Source organism: Salmo trutta, chromosome 29 (assembly GCF_901001165.1).
Source record: "Salmo trutta chromosome 29, fSalTru1.1, whole genome shotgun sequence".
NCBI classification, from domain to species: Eukaryota; Metazoa; Chordata; class Actinopteri; order Salmoniformes; family Salmonidae; genus Salmo; species Salmo trutta.
Genome location: NC_042985.1, coordinates 20,694,770 through 20,719,886, shown reverse-complemented (window position 1 = coordinate 20,719,886; position 25,117 = coordinate 20,694,770). Strand labels below are relative to the sequence as shown.

Sequence of the window (25,117 nt, the reverse complement as noted above, 5' to 3'; positions counted from 1 at the left end):
AGGTCTCAATAATGTACAGTTATTCAGGGAGTATCAGCCCCAGTAGGTATCTTACCCTGGTCTGAGGTACAGTATCTGTCCCTTTAAAGGTCTGTTTGATAGTGGTGTTACAGTGCTGCTCTGCTCTCTGGCCCCTGTCCTGTCCTGTCCGTCAGTCAGCAGGCCTGTCATCACCAGTAGAGCTTTAGGATAGCAGCACTCTGAACCCCCACCACACTTATCCAAACCCCTCTCCTCTCCACACTCCTCCAAACCCCTCTCCTCTCCACACTCCTCCAAACCCCTCTCCTCTCCACACTCCTCCAAGCCCCTCTCCTCTCCACACTCCTCCAAGGGTCTCTCCTCTCCACACTCCTCCAAACCCCTCTCCTCTCCACACTCCTCCAAACCCCTCTCCTCTCCACACTCCTCCAAACCCCTCTCCTCTGACCACTCCTCCAAACCTCTCCTCTCCACACTCCTCCAAACCCCTCTCCTCTCCACACTCCTCCAAACCCCTCTCCTCTCCACACTCCTCCAAACCCCTCTCCTCTCCACACTCCTGCAAGCACCTCTCCTCTGACCACTCCTCCAAGCCCCTCTCCACATTCCTCCAAGCCCCTATCCTCTCCACACTTCTCCAAGCCCCCCTTCTCCTCCAAACCCCTCTCCACACCCTCCAAACCCCTCTCCTCTCCACATTCCTGCAAGCACCTCTCCTCTGACCACTCCTCCAAGCCCCTCTCCACAGTCCTCCAAGCCCCTCTCCACAGTCCCCCAAGCCCCTCTCCACACTCCTCCAAACCCCTCTCCTCTCCACACTCCTGCAAGCACCTCTCCTCTGACCACTCCTCCAAGCCCCTCTCCACAGTCCTCCAAGCCCCTATCCGCTCCACACTTCTCCAAGCCCCCCTCCACACTCCTCCAAGCCCCTCTCCACAGTCCTCCAAGCCCCTCTCCTCTCCACACCCTCCAAACCCCTCTCTTCTCCATACTCCTCCAAGCACCTCTCCTCTGACCACTTCTCCAAGCCCCCCTCCACACTCCTCCAAGCCCCTATCCTCTCCACACTCCTCCCATCCCCTCTCCTCCAAACCCCTCTCCACAGTCCTCCAAGCCCCTATCCTCTCCACACTTCTCCAAGCACCCCTCCCCCCTCCACACTCCTCCAAGCCCCTCTCCACAGTCCTCCAAGCCCCTCTCCTCTCCACACTCCTCCAAACCCTTCTCCTCTCCACATTCCTCCAAACCCTTCTCCTCTCCACACTCCTGCAAGCACCTCTCCTCTGACCACTCCTCCAAGCCCCTCTCCACAGTCCTCCAAGCCCCTCTCCACAGTCCTCCAAGCCCCTATCCTCTCCACACTTCTCCAAGCCCCCCTCCACACTCCTCCAAGCCCCTCTCCACAGTCCTCCAAACCCCTCTCCTCTCCACACTTCTCCAAGCCCCCCCTCTCCTCCAAACCCCTCTCCACACCCTCCAAACCCCTCTCTTCTCCATACTCCTCCAAGCACCTCTCCTCTGACCACTTCTCCAAGCCCCCCTCCACACTCCTCCAAGCCCCTATCCTCTCCACACTCCTCCATCCCCTCTCCTCCATACCCCTCTCCACACCCTCCAAACCCCTCTCATCTCCACACTCCTCCATCCCCTCTCCTCCAAACCCCTCTCCACACCCTCCAAACCCCTCTCATCTCCACACTCCTCCATCCCCTCTCCTCCAAACCCCTCTCCACACCCTCCAAACCCCTCTCTTCTCCATACTCCTCCAAGCACCTCTCCTCTGACCACTTCTCCAAGCCCCCCTCCACACTCCTCCAAGCCCCTATCCTCTCCACACTCCTCCATCCCCTCTCCTCCATACCCCTCTCCACACCCTCCAAACCCCTCTCATCTCCACACTCCTCCATCCCCTCTCCTCCAAACCCCTCTCCACACCCTCCAAACCCCTCTCATCTCCACACTCCTCCATCCCCTCTCCTCCAAACCCCTCTCCACACCCTCCAAACCCCTCTCATCTCCACACTCCTCCATCCCCTCTCCTCCAAACCCCTCTCCACACCCTCCAAACCCCTCTCATCTCCATACTCCTCCAAGCACCTCTTTTCTGACCACTTCTCCAAGCCCCCCTCCACACTCCTACAAGCCCCCCTCCATACTCCTACAAGTCCCTCTCCACACTCCTCCAAGCCCCTCTAATCTTCACACTCCTCCCATCTCCTCTCCTCTCCACACTCCTCCAAGCCCCTCTCCTCCCATCCCATCTCCTCACCACACTCTGTTCCTCTTTCTCTGTGCCTACATGGGAACGTCATTCTCTCTCTGCTCAGTAGGGCTGTGGGGGAATGAACACAAACACTCTGAATTCCTCTGCTGTTTGATTGTATCTGGTCCAGGGATGTTTCCTATTGCAGACATACAGTAGAACATAGGAATCCAGTTTGTTTATGCCTTATTAACTAGTAATGTTGACAAACACGGGGAGTACGTTTACATACACCCTCATAATTCAATATTAAACTGATTATGGCAATTGGTAGATTATGCAATAGTCATGTAAACAGCTTACTCTGCTTATCTTAATTGGCGTAAGGTCAACATTGAAGTAAGCAAACACCTGGTTTTCTGAGCAATCTTTTGAATGATTAGGACGTGTAAACACTTAACTGGCGTTCCAGCAGTGTATTTGATCAGCACGGGCCAGAACCAGCACCAGAACCAGCACCAGCCGAACGAGCCTTCCTCTTTAGCTCGAGTGAAGTCAGTTTACAACAACTGATTTTAGGAGTCTTAGAAGTGGTTTACAAACTGTATATGTCCCAACTCAGAATCAAATAGGCTTACCAAAAATAACATAGCTAATTTTGATTGGTGGTTTTCTGCATTTATCAGAGTGCCATCATGTAGTCTGATTTCAGATGTGTCCATGTAAACAGGACTATTAGGGAAATCCTTCTTCTTGCATTGCATGTAAATGTTTTAATCAAACTATTACATTCATCTGACTATCCACAGTATATAACCACACTCATTGCTGTATTGTTTCTCGCCTCAGTTGGAAGCAGGGAAAAGGATCCTCCCTGAGGGTAGTAATACTATTTTTCACATTTCAGTCAGTGTGTGTGACAGACAGAGTAGACAGTAAGAATGGGTTTCTCTGCTGGGTCAGAGTGTTTACAATATCCATCTCCATATCTTTCTCAGTGAGAGCAGAGGACCCTTTATGAAGAACAATTCAGGGTGAATGTTTGATGTGCTAGTTTGACGGCGTTCAACTGCAGTCCTTTCATACTGTATCCGTTGTGCTTGGCTTTTTGTTCCTCCTGGGTGGGGGGGTGTGTGGGGGGGGGGGGGTTGCAGGCCTGGGTATTACTCCTGCAGCTCACATTACATACAATGGAATTTGTATGACGATTGTTGCCGGGGGGGAATTAATTATACATTGAAGCTATTTTCTTCTCTCTCTCTCTCTCTCTCTCTCTCTCTCTCTCTCTCTCTCTCTCTCTCTCTCTCTCTCTCTCTCTCTCTCTCTCCCTGCCTCTCTCTATCCTATCTCTCTCTCTCTCTCTCCTATCTCTCTCTCTCTCTCCTATCTCTCTCTCTCTCTCTCCTCTCTCTCTCTCTCTCTCCTATCTCTCTCTCTCTCTCCTATCTCTCTCTCTCTCTCTCCTCTCTCTCCCTGCCTCTCTCTCTCTCTCTCTCTCTCCCTGCCTCTCTCTCTTCTCTCTCTCCCTGCCTTTCTCTCCGTCCGCCTCTCTCTCCGTCCGCCTCTCTCTCTGCCCGGGGAGGGAATGTATTTCACGGTTAGGTGAGAGGTTCTTGCTCTCAATACTGTTCTGCTAATTATCCAGTGCATGTATTTAAGAGGTCTCTGTTCCTCTCAGCTCTCTCTCTTGCTCTGGGTAATCACATATTCCAGACCAGGATCTTTCATTAGACAGGACCCAAGCTGTTCAGTTAACTGTTAACTGTCTGAACAGAACACTTCAACTGCCTATTGGATGAAGGTTCATTCAGTTGTCCACTGTCTTGTGTAAGCTGTTTGTTGTTGTGATTTGAGAGATCTGTGGTATCTCAGTGTTTTATGAGAGTGCAGTTGGGAAGTCATTAGAGTTAATACAGACAACTACCAGTTAATAACCTATCAAAACGCACGAGGCACTAAAGACCAGAGTTTCCCATCCTATCCTAGCCTTACCCCCGGTTCTAACAGCCTATGGCCAACTATGTTCTCTTCAGCCATTTTCCCTCTCCAGATTCTTGTGCTGTGGTGTATTGTTCTAATGTTGTGTTTGCTAGTGTGGGTCTGTATTTTAGTCCGCTTGCTGCTTCTGCTGGTTCTAACATTAGAATCAATGTTAATCTACACTGAACAAAAATATAAACGCAACATGTAAAGTGTTGGGCCCACGTTTCATGAGCTGATATAGAAGATCCCAGAAATGTTCCATATGCACAAAAAGTGTATTTCTCTCAAATGTTTTGCACAAATTTGTTTACATCCCTGTTGGTGAGCATTTCTCCTTTCCAAAGATAATCCATCCACCTGACAGGTGTGGCATATCAAGAATATGATTAAACAGCTTGATCATTCCACAGGTGCACCTTGTGCTGGGGACAGTAAAAGCCACTCTAAAATGTGCAGCTTTGTCACACAACACAATGCCACAGATGTCTCAAATTATGAAGGAATGTGCAATTTGCATGCTGTCTGCAGGAATGTCAGAAAATTTTATGTTTATTTCTCTACCATAAGCCGCCTCCAATGTCGTTTTAGAGAATTTGGCAGTACGTCCAACCGGCCTCACAACTGCAGACCACATGTATGGCGTCGTGTGGACGAGTGGTTTGCTGATGCCAATGTTGTTGCTGATGCCAACGTTGTTTGGGATGCTCTGGATCGACGTGTACTCCACTTGTACTCCAACTTTGCACAGCCATTGAAGGGGAGTGGGACAACATTCCACAGGCCACAATCAACAGCCTGATCAACTCTGCAAAGGAGATGTGTCGCGCTGCAGGAGCCAAATGCTGGTCACACCAGATACTGATTGGTTGTCTGATCCATGCCTCTACCTTTTGTTTAAGGTATCTGTGACCAACAAATGCATATCTGTATTCCCAGTCATGTGAAATCCATAGATTAGGACCTAATTAATTTCTTTCAATTGACAGATTTCCTTATATGAACTGTAACTCAGTAAAATCTTTTGAATTGTTGCATGTTGCGTTTATATTTTTGTTCAGTATAATTCACTCTCTCTGAGTTGATGACTAGCCAGCCGAGAACAGCAGAGAGACACTTCTGTTTTCTGGAGCAAGTCAATGACCTTTACCCTCCTGTTCTGTTTGCTCTTCTCACTGTGTTTATCTCTCGTGTGTTCCTATTGGTTGAATGGCCTCCTGTTGTGACTGTGCACTGGTGGAGCGCCGGTCCCCCCGGGCAGGCGTCCTGAAACACTCTGGCGGGCCCCTCTTGCATGAATAGGTATTTTATTTTCCTTCATCCCTCTCAGAGGACCGTCATCTAGCTTCTTCATCCGTGCTCATCGTCTACTTTTCATTTACCAAACCAATAAGAATGCACATTTAGATTAGAGTATGATTTTTCTGCATCAATCATGGATGGATGGACAATGCCAGCGCTTCTCCAAATATTCAGGTAGGCTAATTTCACTGGCCTTTGAAGCCAACCTTGGTTCTTGATGTAACTGTGTGTCAAATCTGTTGGACGACATAAAGTTCGTAAGGAACCACCCATCAGTCAAAGCCTGATACACATTGGTTGTTGTGAGGGTTTAGACCCTGTAGCACTGGTATTTGGGCCCCGCCTCCTCCATATCAGTCATCAGGACACTGTCATCGCCATGTGAACCGTGGGATAGCTGGGTCTCACACTGGGCTGGGCCATCCTCCTCTCATCCTCCTCCCATCCATCCCCTTTCCACACTCCTCTCCGGTTTCACTGCCTTTCTTTCTGTTGGCCTCATCACCATCGCATTCAACAAACGTTCAGTCTATCTAGCCACATCTAGCTATAGCAGACTGTATTTCAATGTTTCTGTTGTATTGTACAACCAGGACAGATCATTTAGTGCCATGTGGAACTGGCTCATTGATTCATATGTTTTGTAATGTATTTGTTTTGTAATGTATAGGACATTTACAGTATTAGGCAAGACTGCCTTCTCGTCTTGTGTACCAGAGGCATGGAATAGTCTACAATGTATGCCTCATCTAGACATGTTAGTGCCACTGAATGAATGAAACATTTTGATGGGAGACTGTTACAGAGGAGTGTAAATGTTTTTTTTAGGCTGGATCATGTTGTTGAATTGTATTATATTGTTGTATGTTTTAATTCTGTAATGTATTGATTGTTGCTGCCTTCTTGGCCAGGTCTCCCTTGAAAAAGAGACTCTGGGTCTCAATGGGCTTTTCCTGGTTAAAGCAAGGTTAAATAAAAATGAATAAACATTTCGGATAAAAAAAAATGTTGATTGGTTTTTATTCGAATCATTCTTAAAGTCAAAGATCAGCCTGTAGATAAATCACCCAGGTTCATTACCCAATGAAAGCTTAAGACCAGACCCCCCTAATGTTATGTCAAGGGAGCCTTAAAATAGAGCCTTCAAGTCTTCCATGCTAAAGAGGGGAGAGAGCTGGGTAATAGCAGAGGTTCCTCCATTTATACTCACCTTAAAACCACACTCTTTTTGTGAAAGAGGAACTGTGGAAAGTAAGTAGCTGTTCCGAGACGAAACATCCCCACATTGCTGATGTGTGTGTAGACTGCAGAGCTGGTGAGTATGGATGTGGACCCTATGTCATGGGTCTGGGTCTGGCCTGTCCATTCAGCACTTTTCTCTGGGGGATTCAGTTGGGATCACGCTGGCACTATGCTGCTGGATAATACAGGACTCTGCAATCAAAACAGGCTTTGTTAACCCCACAGCCAAGTAAGATCACTACAGCTGATCACAAGTCACAGTACAATACTAAACAGAAACACGACATGATGGTGGATGCACTTGTTGTACGCTAAAGATACGTTTTCAGTGATTTAGAATGGATTGCTGTTTGTTTGTAAATGGAGAATGGATTCCTGGTAGACATAGGGTGCATTCCAAATGGCATCCTAATTCCTATATGGTGTACTACTTTTGACAAGGGCCCATAGGGCTCTGGATGCATTCATTCTGAGATGGCAAGGCTGTACCCAGACTTAGAGTTATTATACATCAGGATAGATGGAAGGATATTGTAACAGATAGTACAGAAATGTGCTACTTTGAAGAGTTGTGTAATAAGTACAGGCAAAAGGATGGTCTGGGACTATGCATGGACTAGCATGCTGGGCAGTACTGGATGATACCGGTTGTATTGTAATGGGAAAGGCAGTAGAATGGTTTGGAGAGCAGAGAGCTGTATAAAGGTTTTAGTTGTGGACTGGGCAGTGTAGTAGTTTGGGGTGGATCTGTGTTGGGAAAGTGCTGATCTGTGATGTAATTGGGCAGTAAGTTGTCAGTGGCAGCGTTGGCCCCCTATCAGGTCCGGACGGGGGAGATTAGCCATGTGGTGGGGCGTTGGGGTGAGGTGGGCAGATTTACAGTAGGGGCCAAACAGGAGGGCAAGCCCATTACACTATACTGTAGAGACTGATCTACTCTAGCCTGTAGCAGCCAGGGACCAGGGTAAGGCTAATTATGAGGTGTGTGTGTGTGTGTGTGTGTGTGTGTGTGTGTGTGTGTGTGTGTGTGTGTGTGTGTGTGTGTGTGTGTGTGTGTGTGTGTGTGTGTTGTGCTTGTCTCAGTGTGTGTTTTTGTACTGTGTATGTCTCTCGTGTGCATATAGGTGAGAGGTTGTGCTTTGTAACAATGCTATAGCTAGTCAAAGTGGGTACGCTATGTTGAGTTACTGTAAGTTTGTGTGAAATTAGTTTGTGCCCAAGGGTATTAATGAGGAATTTGCTGTGCATTAGGACTTGTGAAACATTTCAAATATACAGACGAAACTGACTGCTTGTCTAACTTTAAAACCATGCGTGGCGTGTTGCATGAACAGCTTTAGTGTAGAGACAATGGTGCCTCTTGCTTTTGTTATTATTTTTGTAAGTTCTGGTGATGGCTCTGAGTCCCATTGTGAGCTAATATGCTAACTTGCTCTCTCTGATTCTTCATTTGCAGAACGTACGCTTTGACCCCTCCATCCCCTCCATCCCCTCTTTCCCATCCTTTTTTTGGTTCTGATGTGTCTCTTCTCTTCTCTCCACAGGCGAGCCACACAGGAATGCGCTCCTACATTTACAATAAGAACTCTGTGATTGGCTCGCAGGCAGAGCACGGTGGGATGAGGACGTACTTCTTCAGTGCCGACACACAGGAGGACATGAATGGTTGGATCCGAGCCATGAACCAGGCTGCTCTCATGCAGAGTCAAGGCATCAAGAGGTTAGTCCCTCCCTCCCGCGCTGCAGGCCGTCCCTAGTTGTCCCCAATAGTTCCCTCTCCAGTGTCCCCAATAGTCTCCGCTGTAGTTATCCCCAATAGTCTCCTCTTTAGTTTTCCCAATAGTCTCCTCTGTAGTGTCCCAAATAGTCTCCTCTGTAGTGTCCCAAATAGTCTCCTCTGTAGTGTCCCAAATAGTCTCCACTGTAGTTATCCCCAATAGTCTCCTCTTTAGTTTTCCCAATAGTCTCCTCTGTAGTTATTCCCAATAGTCTCCTCTGTAGATATCCCCAATAGTCTCCTCTGTAGATATCCCCAATAGTCTCCTCTGTAGTTATTCCCAATAGTCTCCTCTGTAGTAATCCCCAATAGTCTCCTCTGTAGATATCCCCAATAGTCTCCTCTGTAGATATCCCCAATAGTCTCCTCTGTAGATATCCCCAATAGTCTCCTCTGTAGTAATCCCCAATAGTCTCTTCTGTAGTAATCCCCAATAGTCTCCTCTGTAGTTATTCTCAATAGTCTCCTCTGTAGTAATCCCCAATAGTCTCCTCTGTAGTTATCCCCAATAGTCTCCTCTGTAGTTATTCCCAATAGTTTCCTCTGTAGTTATCCCCAATGGTCTCCTCTGTAGTAATCCCCAATAGTCTCCTCTGTAGTTATTCCCAATAGTCTCCTCTGTAGTAATCCCCAATAGTCTCCTCTGTAGTTATTCCCAATAGTCTCCTCTGTAGTAATCCCCAATAGTCTCCTCTGTAGTTATTCCCAATAGTCTCCTCTGTAGTTATCCCCAATAGTCTCCTCTGTAGTTATCCCCAATAGTCTCCTCTGTAGTAATCCCCAATAGTCTCCTCTGTAGTAATCCCCAATAGTCTCCTCTGTAGTTATTCTCAATAGTCTCCTCTGTAGTTATCCCCAATAGTCTCCTCTGTAGTTATTCCCAATAGTCTCCTCTGTAGTTATTCCCAATAGTCTCCTCTGTAGTAATCCCCAATAGTCTCCTCTGTAGTAATCCCCAATAGTCTCCTCTGTAGTTATCCCCAATAGTCTCCTCTGTAGTTATTCCCAATAGTCTCCTCTGTAGTTATCCCCAATAGTCTCCTCTGTAGTTATTCCCAATAGTCTCCTCTGTAGTTATCCCCAATAGTCTCCTCTGTAGTTATCCCCAATAGTCTCCTCTGTAGTAATCCCCAATAGTCTCCGCTGTAGTGTCCCAAATAGTCTCCTCTGTAGTGTCCCAAATAGTCTCCGCTGTAGTTATCCCCAATAGTCTCCTCTTTAGTTTTCCCAATAGTCTCCTCTGTAGTAATCCTCAATAGTCTCCTCTGTAGATATCCCCAATAGTCTCTTCTGTAGTAATCCCCAATAGTCTCCTCTGTAGATATCCCCAATAGTCTCCTCTGTAGTAATCCCCAATAGTCTCCTCTGTAGTAATCCCCAATAGTCTCCTCTGTAGTAATCCCCAATAGTCTCCTCTGTAGTTATTCTCAATAGTCTCCTCTGTAGTTATCCCCAATAGTCTCCTCTGTAGTTATCCCCAATAGTCTCCTCTGTAGTTATTCCCAATAGTCTCCTCTGTAGTAATCCCCAATAGTCTCCTCTGTAGATATCCCCAATAGTCTCCTCTGTAGTAATCCCCAATAGTCTCCTCTGTAGTAATCCCCAATAGTCTCCTCTGTAGTAATCCCCAATAGTCTCCTCTGTAGTTATTCTCAATAGTCTCCTCTGTAGTTATCCCCAATAGTCTCCTCTGTAGTTATCCCCAATAGTCTCCTCTGTAGTTATTCCCAATAGTCTCCTCTGTAGTAATCCCCAATAGTCTCCTCTGTAGTTATCCCCAATAGTCTCCTCTGTAGTAATCCCCAATATTCCCCAGTAAACCCAATGCCTCCTAGTCCAAACAGGGATCCACCAGTACCTCTCCCAGTAGACCTCTGCCTCCCTCTCTCTTCCTTCTCAGCACCAAAGCAAAGCACATTTTCCCCAGTCTGATCTTGATCATGTGCCTGTAGAAACATTAGCAAAGTGCCTAACTGTTGGGGTTGTAGGTGGGAGTGTACCTGGCCTGGCCTGGCTTGGCATGGTTTTGGCATGGCATGGTTTAGCTTGGCCTGCTTGGCTGGGACTCACTGAGCAGTCATCCATGGCAGGGCAGGCGTAGCACTGCATTTACATTTACATTTTAGTCATTTAGCAGACGCTCTTATCCAGAGCGATTTACAGTAGTGAGTGCATACATTTCATACATTTCATTTCATGCACTGCTCTGGGACTATCATTTGTTTTTCAACAGGGCAATAACTGAAAACACACCTCCAGGCTGTGTAAAGGCTATGCACTGCTCTGATAGTGTCTACTCTCCTGTGCTGTGGGATGGATGGGGTGTTGAGTTCTGCAGCTGGCTGCTGTATGGATGAGAGCTCCATCCTGCTCCTGCTGCCAGCTGAGCATGGGCCAGTCACAGGGCACAGACAAGGTTCCTCCCTCTACTCCATCACAGGGCACAAACACATTCTGCGTCCCAAATGGCACCCTGTTCCCTATATAGTGCACTACTGATTAGATCCCCATGGGCCCTGGTCAAAAGTAGTGCAGTATATAGGGAATAAAGAATAGCTGTTTCAATTAAAAGGAGAAAAAGATATGGTTTGGCCAAACTGGTTCCGGTTTGGTTAGATGAATGACACAGCGTGTGGTGTAGGAGAAATGAAGTGTACAGTGCACATACATGATGTGTCTGATCTGGAATGGCATTCTACAGCTGAGAGGAAGGTTGGATCTGATGTTTTGGGAAACAATACCATCTAGTGGCCAACGCTGCTCATTGCTCATTAGCAGCTCCAAGGGAAGCTATTTCTCCTGAAAATCATTGTCTGAATCTACTGCTAGTGCTACATTATAATGTTATCAGGATGTCAGCATTATCATGTAGACAGATTAGACAGCAAGCTAGAACTTGGAATTCCAGTAGAACATTAGCTAACACTCATTTATAGAACCAGTCAAAAGTTTGGACACACCTACTCATTCAATGGTTTTTCTTTACATCAAAACTATGGAATAACACATCATGTGGTAACCAAAAAAGTGTTTAAAAAATCTAAATATATTTTAGATTTTAGATTCTTCTAAGTAGCCACCCTTTGAGTTGATGACAGCTTTACACACTCTTGGCATGCTCTCAACCAGCTTCACCTGGAATGCTTTTCCAACAGTCTTGAAGGAGTTCCCACATATGCTGAGCACTTGTTGGCTGCTTTTCCTTCACTCTGCGGTCCAACTCATCCCAAACCATCTCAATTGGGTTGAGGTCGGTCATTTGACGCAGCACTCCATCACTCTCCTTCTTGGGAAAATAGCCCTTACACAGCCTGGAGGTGTGTTTTGAGTTATTGCCCTGTTGAAAAACAAATGATAGTCCCACTAAGCGCAAACCAGATGGGATGGCGTATCGCCGCAGAATGCTGTGGTAGCCATGCTGGTTAACCTCTCTAGGGTAGGTGGCACCAAATCGTCCCACCTACGTAACAGCCAGTGGAATCCTGTGGCGCGATATTCAAATACCTTAGAAATGCTATTACTTCAATTTCTCAAACATATGACTATTTTACAGCATTTTAAAGACAAGACTCTCGTTAATCTAACCACACTGTCCGATTTCAAAAAGGCTTTACAAGGAAAGCAAAACATTAGATTATGTCAGCAGAGTACCCAGCCAGACACCCATTTTTCAAGCTAGCATATAATGTCACAAAAACCCAGAAGACAGCTAAATGCAGCACTAACCTTTGATCTTCATCAGATGACACACCTAGGACATTATGTTATACAATACATGCATGTTTTGTTCAATCAAGTTCATATTTATATCAAAAAACAGCTTTTTACATTAGCATGTGACGTTCAGAACTAGCATACCCCCCGCAAACTTCCGGCAAATTTACTAACAATTTACTAAATTACTCACGATAAACGTTCACAAAAAGCATAACAATTATTTTAAGAATTATAGATACAGAACTCCTCTATGCACTCGATATGTCCGATTTTAAAATAGCATTTTAAAATAGCACATTTTGCAATATTCTAAGTAGATAGCCCGGCATCACAGGGCTAGCTATTTAGACACCCAGCAAGTTTAGCCTTCACCAAACTCCGATTTACTATTAGAAAAGTTTGATTACCTTTGGTGTTCTTCGTCAGAATGCACTCCCAGGACTTCTACTTCAATAACAAATGTTGGTTTGGTCCAAAATAATCCATAGTTATGTTCCAACAGCGGCGTTTTGTTCGTGCGTTCAAGACACTATCCGAATGGTAAATAAGGGTCATGCGCACGGCGAATTTCGTGACAAAAGATTTCTAAATATTTCATTACCGTACTTCGAAGCATGTCAACCGCTGTTTAAAATTAATTTTATGCCATTTTTCTCGTAAAAAAGCGATAATATTCCGACCGGGAATCTGCAATTAGGTAAACAGACGAAAGAAAATAAAGCATGGGGTCGACTCGGGCACGCGTCTAAGCCCTTTGTCCTCTGATCGGCCACTTGTCAAAGGCGATAATGTGTTTCAGCCAGAGGCTTCCTCGATATCGTTCAGCTTTTTCCCGGGCTCTGAGAGCCTATGGGAGCCGTAGGAAGTGTCACGTTACAGCTAAGATCCTCAGTCTTCAATAAACAGAGGCAAGAACAACAACACCTTGTCAGACAGGCCACTTCCTGCATGAAATCTTCTCAGGTTTTTGCCTGCCATATGAGTTCTGTTATACTCACAGACACCATTCAAACAGTTTTAGAAACTTTAGGGTATTTTCTATCCAAAGCCAATAATTATATGCATATTCTAGTTTCTGGGTAGTAGTAATAACCAGATTAAATCGGGTACATTTTTTATCCGGCCGTGTAAATACTGCCCCCTAGCCCTAACAGGTTAAGTGTGCCTTGAATTCTAAATAAATCACAGACAGTGTCCCCAGCAAAGCACCCCCACACCATCACACCTCCTCCATGCTTCACGGTGGGAACTACACATCTGTTCACCTACTCTGCGACCTTTTAGTTGGAACCAAAAATTAAAAAAATTGGACTCATCAGACCAAAGGACAGATTTCCACTGGTCTAATGGCCATTGCTTGTGTTTCTTGTCCAAAGCAAGTCTCTTCTTCTTATTGGTGTCCTTTAGTGGTGGTTTCTTTGCAGCAATTCGACCACAAAGGCCTGATTCACACAGTCTCCTCTGAACAGTTGATGTTGAGATGTATCTGTTACTTGAACTCTGTGAAGCATTTATTTGGGTTGCAATTTCTGAATTCTTCCGGATTGACTGACCTTCATGTCTTAAAGTAATGATGTACTGTCGTTTCTCTTTGCTTATTTGAGCTTTTCTTCCCATAATATGGACTTGGTATTTTACCAATAGGGCTATCTTCTGTATTCAACCCCTACCTTGTCACAACACAACTGATTGGCTCAAACGCATTAAGAAGGAAAGAAATTCCACAAATTAACTTTTAACAAGACACACCTGTTAATTGAAATGCATTCCAGGTGACTACCTTATGAAGCTGGTTGAGAGAATGCCAAGGGTGGCTACTTTGAAGAATCTCATGATTCCATATGTGTTATTTCATAGTTTTGATGTCTTCACTATTATTCTACAATGTAGAAAATAGTAAAAATAAAGAAAAAGCCTTGAATGAGTAGGTGTTTCCAAACTTTTGACTGGTACTGTATGTCTGAATATGCTCTGAACTTTGAAACTTAGTTAAAAACTGTCCATTGAGGACCTGCCCTGTCAAAATTTGTAATCTAAAAAAAATTGTGATTTGTTAGACGTGTATAGTGTTGGTCTGGGAATCAGATAAATTATATCTCAGATGAATGACTCCCTGCAGAGGGAGAGAGTCTCATACATTCATCTGTGGGACAAATTAATGATCACTAGAGCTATTACACAGAGTCATTGATGAAGAGGCTACCTCAAGCTATTTGTTTAAAGACAAAATGGCTGTCATTTTGACTCTCAAGGGGAACCCAGCTTGCCTCCTATCCAAAGAGCCTCACTTAGTTACACTCCCCTCTCCATGAAAATATGTGGGTGTTAAAAACATATTGAAAACCCCTCCCTGTAGTCTCCCTTCCCTCTTTGGAGGAACTCAGTAATAAATAAAGGACATTTGAATGTTTTCAATAGTATCACTCAAGTGGGAAAGAGCATTGAGAGTCAGAGTCAACTCAGGTTAATGGAGGTGTCCATGTTGCCGTTTTATCCACAGCCTAATATCTCCAAATCCCCTGTTTCAAGTGTACAGCTGTACTTTTTCATAATGTAGTCTACTGTATTAATATCTGAGCAAAAAGGAGGAAAGAATAGCATTCATATTTTGTTTTAAGACACAGAACCTAAGTATTTAATGCATTACTAAAGGTCACTAAGTCCTTGACTAACATTCAGGGGATATATACTGAAGAAAAATGTCAACGCAACATGTAAAGTGTTGGTCCCATGTTTCATGAGCAGAAATAAAAGATCCCAGAAATGTTCCATATGCACAAAAATCTTATTTCTCTCAGATTTTGTGCACACATTTGTTTACATCCCTGTTAGTGAGCATTTCTGCTTTGCCAAGATAATCCATCCACTTGACAGATGTGGCATATCAAGAAGCTGATTAAACAGCATGATCATTACACAGGTGCACCTTGTGCTGTGGACAATAAAAGGCCACTCTAAAATGTGCAGTTTTGTCACACAACACAATGCCACAGATGTCTCAAGTTTTGAGGGAACATGTAATTGGCATGCTGACAGCAGGAATGTCCACCAGAGCTGTTGCCAGAGAATTGAATGTTCATTTCTCTACCATAAGCTGTCTCCAACGTCGTTTGAGAGAATTTGCCACCCGGACAGCTGATGAAACTGAGGTGTATTTCTGTCTTTAATAAAGACCTTTTGTGGGGAAAAACATTCTGATTGGCTGGGCCCGGCTCCCCAGTGGGTGGGCCTGGTTCCCAATTGGGGGCTACGCCCCTTCCCAGTGATGTGAAATCCATAGAAAATGTAATTTCAATTGACAGATTTCCTTATATGAACTGTAACTCAGTAAAATCGTTGAAATTGTTGCATGTTGCGTTTATATTTTTGTTTGGTATATTAGCTTGTCACTAACCATATCACACTGAGCTGATTAATCATGTCAGTTGTTTCTAATGTCCAGGGGTTGGTGTGATAGAAACGCCAGGTTTAGTCATTGTCTTTAGCCTAGGTAACTGTAAAGTGCCTCTGTTATAGTCCGGTATCCCTGTTGACCTCTATCGCCTCTCACCCCTCACAGAGAGGCAGTCACAGAGAGACCAGACATGTCAGTGCAGCAGGCAGTACCACAGACCAACCACGTTAACAACAACAACACCAGTAAGAGCCCCTCCCAGTCGCGTTCAGGGAGCCTCCAGCGGCCCGAGAGAGAGGAGCCTCCGGAGGGGGAGATCCGACTGAGCCAGGGGGACGAGGAGAGGTACGTGTTAGAGGCTCCTAGAAAGCTCAGCCATCCAGCCACGGAGGTAGAGGTGGACAGGCTCTCCCCAGACACTCTCCCTGGCCCCTCACACCGCAGGAATGGCCAGGCCCACACAGTCCTCGCCACGCTGCCCCCTGAGCAGAATGGGAACGTCGTGTATAAGAGGGGCTTTGTCCCACGGACAGCCACAGAGAAGCAGGTGCAGAGGAAGACAGCTCTGGCTCAGGTGGAGCACTGGGTCAAAGTACAGAAGGGAGATCCCAAGAGGTCAGTCAGAAGACCTACATTACTCATCTAATCTAATCTTTACTCTTATCCTGAGCATAATCTTAACCTTATCCTTAGCTTCAGTGATGATAAAACTAACCATCACAGGAGGTTGGTGGCACCTTAATTAGGGAGAACAGGCTCGCTGTAATGGTTGGAGGGGAATAGATGGAATGGTATCAAATACATCAAACACATGGTTTCCATGTGTTTGATGCCATTCCCTTTTTTCCGTTCTGGACATTATTATGAGCCGTTCTCCCCTTAGCAGCCTGCTGTGCTAACTATAGCCTCAGCCCATGCTCCTATATCAACCATTCAATTGACTTACTGTATAATAACAAACTATTTATAAATGTCTCCCCCTGGTGGCGATTGTGAATGTCTCAGCTCTGAACTGCTTTTTCACTGTAACGTTTGTTGGAGTAGTGGTCATGCCTGAATGGCTGTTGATACTTTACTTAAATGCACTTTCGTTTCAACTCAGTATTGATGCTCATTTATGTACCTGGTGAAATAAGTAGACTGCACAGTTTGTAAAAGGCTCTATCTCTCTTGCCTAAACTTAGCAACACATCTACTACTGAGTACGCCCTCCCCCTCCCTCGGCGGACCCCTCCCCTGCAGCCTAAGGCCGTGGTAGTAGAGGCCTACCAGACATTGCCAAAGACCCCCAGACTCCCATCTGGCGGGAGCTCCCCTTCAGCGCCCCGCAATCTGCCCAGTGACTACAAATACGCCCACGACCGGCTCAGCCACTTCCGCATGTCCACCGATGAGCGCATGGCCACCAAGGAGGGCATGGTGTGGCAGCTGTATGAGTGGCAGCAGCGCCAGCAGTTCCGCCACGGCAGCCCAACGGCGCCCATCTACACCGGGCCAGACTTCCTGGACACGGCCTCCTTCAGGGTCACTGTGGAGATGCCTCGCTCCATCTCTGTGCCCCCTTCCCCCTGTGAAGTCCCCCCATCTGTCCCCACCTTCAAACCACTGTCCCCCCACAGGCCACACACCCCCTCAGACAGGGTGACGGTCAAGCCGCTGGATGAGGTGCCACCTGGGGAGTCCCCCACCGGCTCCAGTTCTCCTAGACGGGTGTTTTCTCAGCTCTCTAAGGTAGGACTCTGACCCACTGGGGTTTAAAGGGTTAAAGAGGCTGGTTTACCAGCCTGGGACTGGCACAAGACTAAATGCTAAGGAACGTTCATCTTTCATGAAAGGGTTTAATTCTCACAGTTACTGAGGCTATTTTGTTTGTAGTGAATTTTCAATTCATCTCTGTCTTAGAGGATTAATAACTTTGACACATTAACCGTTAGAGAAAGGGCCAACCATGGGAAGATGAGCATGAGAAGTAGCCCTGCTGTAATTTCCCGGCATCTTCACTTTGATGCCGGTTACAAGCTCCGAAGGATTCACACAGTCCACACCCAGGCCCTCTACACAGGTGGTAGGGTGTGTGTGTGAGTGGGAGCCTCCCCATCGCCCATTTCTCCCAGCCCGGCCCGGCCCAGTCTCCAGGCTCAGACACACACCAGCCTGTGTGGCCGTGTGTGTGTGAGTGTGTGACCTCCTGTGACAAGGCACTGTCCTGCGTCATCCTCATCCTGTGCTGTCTCCCTGCCGGCTGCCACACCCCCCACATGTGAGGCTGTCTTTACAAGGCTGCACCACACCAGCCTCCACACAGCCCTTATCGCAAGCCCACTGTCCTCACACCAAGTAAACAGAATGTCCCAGCCTCTGTTTCCTCATCATTCACCCATAACGCCAAGTCACTAATTATGTCTCTCAAATAGAACCCTGCCGCTCTACTCGCTCACAGGAAAAGGAAATGTATTTTTTTAATGAGCCACAGTGTGTGTCTGTGTGAGACCATCCAAGAAAGCAATGGTTTATGGGTACTACATTTAGTCTGCAGATTAACTTTGTTTTGGTGGATCCAGCATCTTTTACACTGGTGATGTCTTTTTGGCTTGAGTGTGTATTTCAGAGCTGTGTTCCATGTACCTCTATGGAATATCACACGAGTGTGTGTGTGTGTGTGTGTGTGTGTGTGTGTGTGTGTGTGTTATTAGCGGCTAATTCAATTTGCCCAGGGCCTCTCAGCACCCTGTAAACATCTCCACTGCATCTCAACCATCAGCAACGGTCTCTTTCTACTGATCTTATATTTAAATTAAAAACCTATTATACAGCAAAAAAAGATTGGCTTGGGAATCTCTGAGGGAATGGCTCACAGTGCTTCTCTCGCTGGTAGCAAACAAATGTTATTTTAAGAAGGCAGGTTGGGGATAATTTATGTGTAGTTAATTAAATCTCTTGTTGTTTGTGTCCTTTTAAGGTTCTGTGATGGTCTAGCCAAGGAATTCTGTGTGTTAAGCAGAAATGTCAAACCTTCCAAACCCTGTAGCAACTTAAACTGGGGGCACACTATTTCAAATAAGAGGAGGAAGGATGGAAATAAATTCATGGATAGAAGAAAAAATATGCTGTGTGCACAAATGAGTTTGTGAAGTTGCAGGCATTCCCTTTAAGTTTGGGGTGCTACATATCAGAATGCCCAGTAGCGGGGACAGAAAGCCAGGAACAATCTGAAACACATTGCAGGCATATTCATCCTTGTAAATGTTCATTTATGATTTGCCATTCTGTTTGATCTGTGAAATGGGATATGTAGCCTAATAACTTGTTAATGTCTTTGTTTTCCCACAGACTAGTCAGCTGGAGAGACGGTCAATGCCAGCCATGGGCTACATCACACACACAGTCAGCGCACCAAGCTTGCATGGGAAAACGGTACAGCTTCTGTCTTGTTCGTTTATCTTCATCACACACCCAGTTTAAACTATTCTCTGCTTTATATTAGGACTATTAAAGATTAATGCTGAAGGGAACTTCGATATAATACATTTCAGTCAGAAAGCGGCACCATTTTCAGCTGGTGGATTCAGTGGTGTTCTGCTCTGAAGGGCCTTGTGTGGGTAGCGGGGAGAGAGGAGCAGGTATTGTGGTAGGATGCTTAGGCCCACAGCTCTCTGGGGCCTGAAGAGCTGAGCCCTCACTGCTGCCGCCCTGGTGGCCAGGTGTTGAAGTGCTCTCTCTGTCCCTCCCTCTCTTCCTCTCCCTGACCTGGGCCTGACCCTACTGCAGCCGGAGGAGCTGACCCTGCTGCTCATTCAGCTCAGGAGTCACCAGGCCAAGATGGCTGGTGTCCATGGCGACGCCCTCCACCACCTACATCACAACGGCCTCCTAGGCCCCAGCCTGCAGGTCAGGCCCCCTCGTATCCTCCCCCCTGCAGCCGCCCTGCCCTGAAGCCCCACTCCAATGAATTGTGGATCCCCAGCCCCCAGCCAAATCCCCATCACCCGCAGTGTCTCTGCTAGTGTTTTGGTCCCACCTCCATCATTCATTGGACTGTGGGGTGTGTTGGTCGCGTCTGTTGTACTAGTGGCTTAGGTGCTCCCCTGTTAGCATGGACTGTCTGCAGCTATAGATACACCAGCCTGTTAGCATGGACTGTCTGCAGCTATAGATACACCAGCCTGTTAGCATGGACTGTCTGCAGCTATAGATACACCAGCCTGTTAGCATGGACTGTCTGCAGCTATAGATACACCAGCCTGTTAGCATGGACTGTCTGCAGCTATAGATACACCAGCCTGTTAGCATGGACTGTCTGCAGCTATAGATACACCAGCCTGTTAGCATGGACTGTCTGCAGCTATAGATACACCAGCCTGTTAGCATGGACTGTCTGCAGCTATAGATACACCAGCCTGTGGCCTCACTCATCTGTCGGCATAATGTAGCACTCTGTTGAGCCTTACAGAGACGTGTTTCATTTGATTTGTTAAAAACAAACATGATGTTGCTCCCAAGCTTCATATCAAGCATGTTGCTTGTTGACTATGCACCGTGCCTGTCTTCACATACATATACTGTATGTAGCCTTATCTTCTGTTGTTTGAGGTCTTTGCAAACCTGGATAACTACAATGAGAAATGTATTTTTGACTTTTCTTTCACATTTCCCCTCTAAGTCCTGGTTGTGTAGAACTGTGTGTATCTGAGAGGTCATTCTTATTAGTGTAAAGTGATCCTGGGTATACAGGCTGGCTCAGTAGTGTGTCTCCGTAGAGCAGGGGTAGGCAACTAGATTCAGCCGTGGGACGATTTTTGTTGGAGCAAATGGAACCTAATTATAATAATTTGTACACTGAAAATGTTATTGTATTTGAAGTAATACCTTGATTACACCGAGTCATGATCACATATGTCTCATTTTTTATTTGTGGGAATACTTGGGAACAGATTTCCTAAATTAAACTGAATTCCTGGTGATTTTACAGTCTTTTTGACCAAAAACGAAATAAAATAAAAAAGAAGATGCCTGTTGCTGACCCCTGCCCTAGAAGAGCCAGTCCAAACACACTGCTCTGTTCTCAGACCTGCACACCACAGTGAAGCTGTAAACGTGCTCAATGACAACCATGCTCAGTCTCTCTCCATCAATGCTTATGTTCTCTTCATCCTCATGTAAACGTCATTTACCCATGCCAGAGATCTGGTGGCGAACTGAATTATAAGCAGTATACTGCCCTATGAAATGCTTAAGCTATTTGTGTAAGCATCCCTAAACTATTTAGATAGCAGCCCTACACTACAATCTAGTTTGGTGTAAATTCTCATAATATAACCGAATCAATCTGCCAGATTTTCTGTCCTATTTTGCCTCACAAATATTCATTTGACTGTGGTGATATGATCTCTCCAATGAGAATGAAGTAGAGATATAGAGTTGTGCTGTAAGAGCGCCTGACTAGTCTTCCTATACTATAGTCTCCTAGCATCCTTTGCAGCTTTCCGTCTTGTGATCTGTCTCTCCACTCCTCATTGTCTGTCAGGCAGATGATACTTACATGCAACTGAAGAAGGACCTGGATTATCTAGATCTGAAGGTGGGCCCCAAGAAAAAAGATAATGTAAATGATAATTCATCTCTCTTCCTCCTCTCTCCTCTGTAGCCTGCATCCTGCTCTTCCTTCCACTGTCTACAGTATCAGTCTCTTCCTCATTCACACACCTCCTTCTGCTGCTCTCTCCTCTTCTTTCTGACCTCGTTCCTCAGGGCTGTGTGGTTTAGGTTGATGTTGGAATTTAAACTGTCTTCTGTGTGTTTTAACCACTGTTGTTTTGTTACTAATGCTCTGTGTACTGAGAATAATGCTATGCTGCATTCATCTGTGTGTCTTTACTATCAATTCAGCAAAGAAAACATCTTGAGTGCAATATGATCTCATACATAAAATGATATGATTATTGGCTACAGTATAAATTATACAATTTTCTATATTGTGTCAAAGCTAGCTATTCTTGCAATTGGATAAAAGTACATTGGGAATAGTACATATTCACCCTGAAAACATGGGGTCAAAATATCATAGCTCCACTGATGGGAACTGAAGTTTCAAGCAGCACAGTACTACATGTCAAAAACTACATTTTGCATCATATAAATTTCACTTCCCATCAAGCAGTGCTGCTAAAAGAGACCTACAATGGGCGCGCTCGACATTGCAGCCGACATTAACGGCGAGTCGAGACTGACTGATCTACAAATCACCTTGCATCCTAAATAACTACACAATATTATTTGTAGATCAGTCAGTCAGTCACAATTTACCCATGAAACATCACGGATTTGATGCTCTCGAACCTGGAAAATATCTTGCTGCTGTGCGGCCTCATAGAATTCAGAGAATGCCAAGAGTGTGTAAAGCTGTCATCAAGGCAAAGGCTGGCTATTTGAAGAATCTCAAATATAAATAGATTATGACTTGTTTAACACTTTTTTGGTTACTACATGATTCCATATGTGTTATTTCATAGTTTTGAAAGAAAAACCATTGAATGAGTAGGTGTTCTAAAACCTTTGACCGGTAGTGTAAGTCTAATGCCAGCTTCAGCAGAATGACCTTGTGTGTTGTAATGATTCTACATTCTGCTATCAGCAATTCTCTTCCATTAACAACAGTACAACGCATCTGATCCTCCTGAAGTGATTTGTATGTACGACACCACAAACCTTAACTAACCTTCTGTTTCTTGGAGTGGGGAGTTCTATTATCGATGTGTACATTCTGATGTAACACCTCTCTATTTCCTGTTTTAAAACAGATCAAAAGTATTGACCCGTTGATCGTTATGGTACACAATGTGTTAGAAAACACCCCTCCAGGTTTTGGGTCCAGTTGGAATGTAAGGATGGTGTGCATACAAAGAGTGAGACCATTCCACTGCTTCTCCTAATAGAATGTGTATACTGCACTCCTCAGCTGTGATGAGTGGCCATGTTAGAAGAGATACCCACCTGTGACTGTAGTGCATAGCTTTGCCTGCTGGGTAATGTAGTCCATCATGGTGATGCGGTGTCAGTGTGTGCTGCCTGACTGATGTGGACTCTGTCTCTGCTCTCTGTGAGAGGGAGTCCCATTGCATGCAGTTAAACCCTGGATTGCACTTTGTTTCACAGCCTTTGTTTTCCTTTTGTTTGGCTTGTAAGCACTAAAGAGACGACCCAAGGCTGCTCTTTGAGAAACGTCAATACTGATTATCATTTAACACTTGTATTAGAATCAGAGCTATAAGGTCAACTAAATAATGTGTGCTTTGGTTATAATTGTAAACACACCTACATCTCTATGCCCTTTGAAATGTATCAACAGAAATCATTAGCTCTGTTTGGGCATTAAGTCAATTGAAATCTCTTAGCAAAAGACACTGAAATATATCTACAGTTTCTATCAATTCTAACTGGGCCAGTTCACTGACGTCTCTGAGATATGTCTTTGGCCAAGTCTGATTTATCGCTGTAACAGAGAGGATCTGAAGGAGGTGCCATATTTCCTGATAGTTCCTCCCTTTCTCTTGGTTCATAAAGAGGACACGGTCGTTAACTAAACTCTCTGACACACTGCCAGGAAAGAGCAGCTTTGTGGTTCTCCGTTGTGGCCTCTCTTAAATGCACAGATGCTGTTTTTGACCATAAATATATTTGCACAGCTTTTAAAGCAGTCATATTGCATTGGCTTGTGCGTACTACTACCCACATCTTTTTTGTTGAATCATTTTTGCATAACGGTTCTACATTGTGGTTTCTGCAATCCCAATGTCCTTAGCAAGGTCTCATGCTGTTGCTTGATAATTGCTGTAATGTTGTTGTTCAGTGTTATCTATTGAATGTTGGTTTTAATATTTAGGCTAGTTGAACTTTTTTTTGCAACTATTACTGGGAGAAGTAAGGTTGTATTGTGCCTTTGGGGCATTGCAGGTTACAGGGCGTGAAAGTCTAAAAGACAGACCATCGAGACCTGTTAAGATAGCAGAGAGCGATGTTGATGTAAGTATATTGTCCCCTAACCCCCCCTAACCAAACCTTGTCTGATAAACACCCAGTTTATCCATCTCTCTCCTTTTCTTCAACGTCTATGGTTTTTCACATCTTTACAAGCCTCTACAGAGACAGTGAACTGAGGATTTGAGAAGTTGGTATTCTGTAGTTGTAAACAGAGGGTGTGTAGGGAGGGAGGGAACGGAGCAGAGTGAAGATGCAGCACTGTGGGGACAGACAGCTTCACTGTTAAAGCCTGAGAGTATCCACGAGGGTTTTATTTCCAGCTCTCAATTTAAAGGGAAAAATACATGTAATGGGATTTTAGACATAGAGCTCTTACATTTTTCAGTTTGATTTCTGTCATCCGGCCTTTTTAATTCTTTGTTTGCTCAGAATGGAGGTAAATAAACTGGATGTCTTGGCTTTTCATCATTAGCATTGTTCCAGTTTAACAATTTATAAGAATTTGCTGGTGAATTTGTTTGAACAATGAATATTTCATGCAATTAAAACAACAATATACGGCTGTGAAATAAAAAACAGCTTAATTATTAATTGAACAGAATGATAAATAGAACTGAAGAATAAACACTCAGTGTGTGAGAAAGATTGTAAACTAGGCAGTCTTATTTTGTTTTCAGAAACATATAACCCATTTCTGCGGGGAAACAAATATGCCAGTCTCAATAAGCACTGTTCTCTTGAAACTGAATTTCAAAATATGGATTTTTGATTATGATTACTTATAATGGGCATTACCATTCCCCACAAGCAGACAGTATAAAGCCGTATTTCTTGATTTTCACACAGAGAAGATGAAAAGAGGTCCTCAGGGCATTTCAAAGAGATGGGTCTTATTGACATATTTCCAGACAGAGCAGACTACAGTAGACTATCAATTCATTCTGCTGGGCACTGTGGTTTGAATAATGTTTACCAGAAGCTGCTGGGCTGGGCAGAGGGCCCCTGTTCTAGCCATAGACCTAGTCTTCTTAATATACCTTATCAATCTCTGTTCTCTGTGCTGCCTGCTGCTGTTCCCTGTGCAGGTGAAGTTAAGTCGACTGTGTGAACAAGACAAGATCCTTCAGGAGCTGGAAACAACGATACGCACGCTCAAGGAAGACAAGGTATTGGGTTTGTGTGTTTGTTTGTGTGTGTGTGTGTGTGTGCCTGGGTATGTAGACGTGTGTATTAGCGCCCCCATATGGTCAGGTCGTGAATACCCCATGCCCTCTTTGTGTCCTGTCCTACAGGACAAGTTGGAGTCCGTGCTGGACGTGTCCCACCAGCAGATGGAGCAGTACCGGGACCAGCCGGCCCACCAGGAGAAGATATCCTACCAGCAGAGACTACTGCAGGAGGATGTGGTGCACATCAGAGCTGAGATCTCTCAGGTGTCCACGGTAAGGCCTGCTCAGTCTGACCTAACACAGCCTGGCTCACTGGTTTGGACATAGCCCCATTGACTGACCACACAACCTCCCTCTCTGTCTTTCTCACTCTC

The 25,117-nt window shown here is 45.2% G+C and overlaps 1 protein-coding gene across 1 annotated transcript in view; it reads left to right on the top strand.

Moving 5' to 3' along the window:
- LOC115167576 (pleckstrin homology domain-containing family A member 7) overlaps positions 1-25,117 on the top strand; it is a 197,052-nt gene that overhangs the window by 106,065 nt on the left and 65,870 nt on the right. Inside the window, exons 9-12 of the mRNA XM_029722150.1 lie at positions 8,254-8,429; positions 15,763-16,212; positions 16,782-17,307; positions 22,851-22,865. Coding sequence (XP_029578010.1) covers positions 8,254-8,429; positions 15,763-16,212; positions 16,782-17,307; positions 22,851-22,865 — 1,167 coding nt within the window. The remainder of the gene's footprint in view (positions 1-8,253; positions 8,430-15,762; positions 16,213-16,781; positions 17,308-22,850; positions 22,866-25,117) is intronic.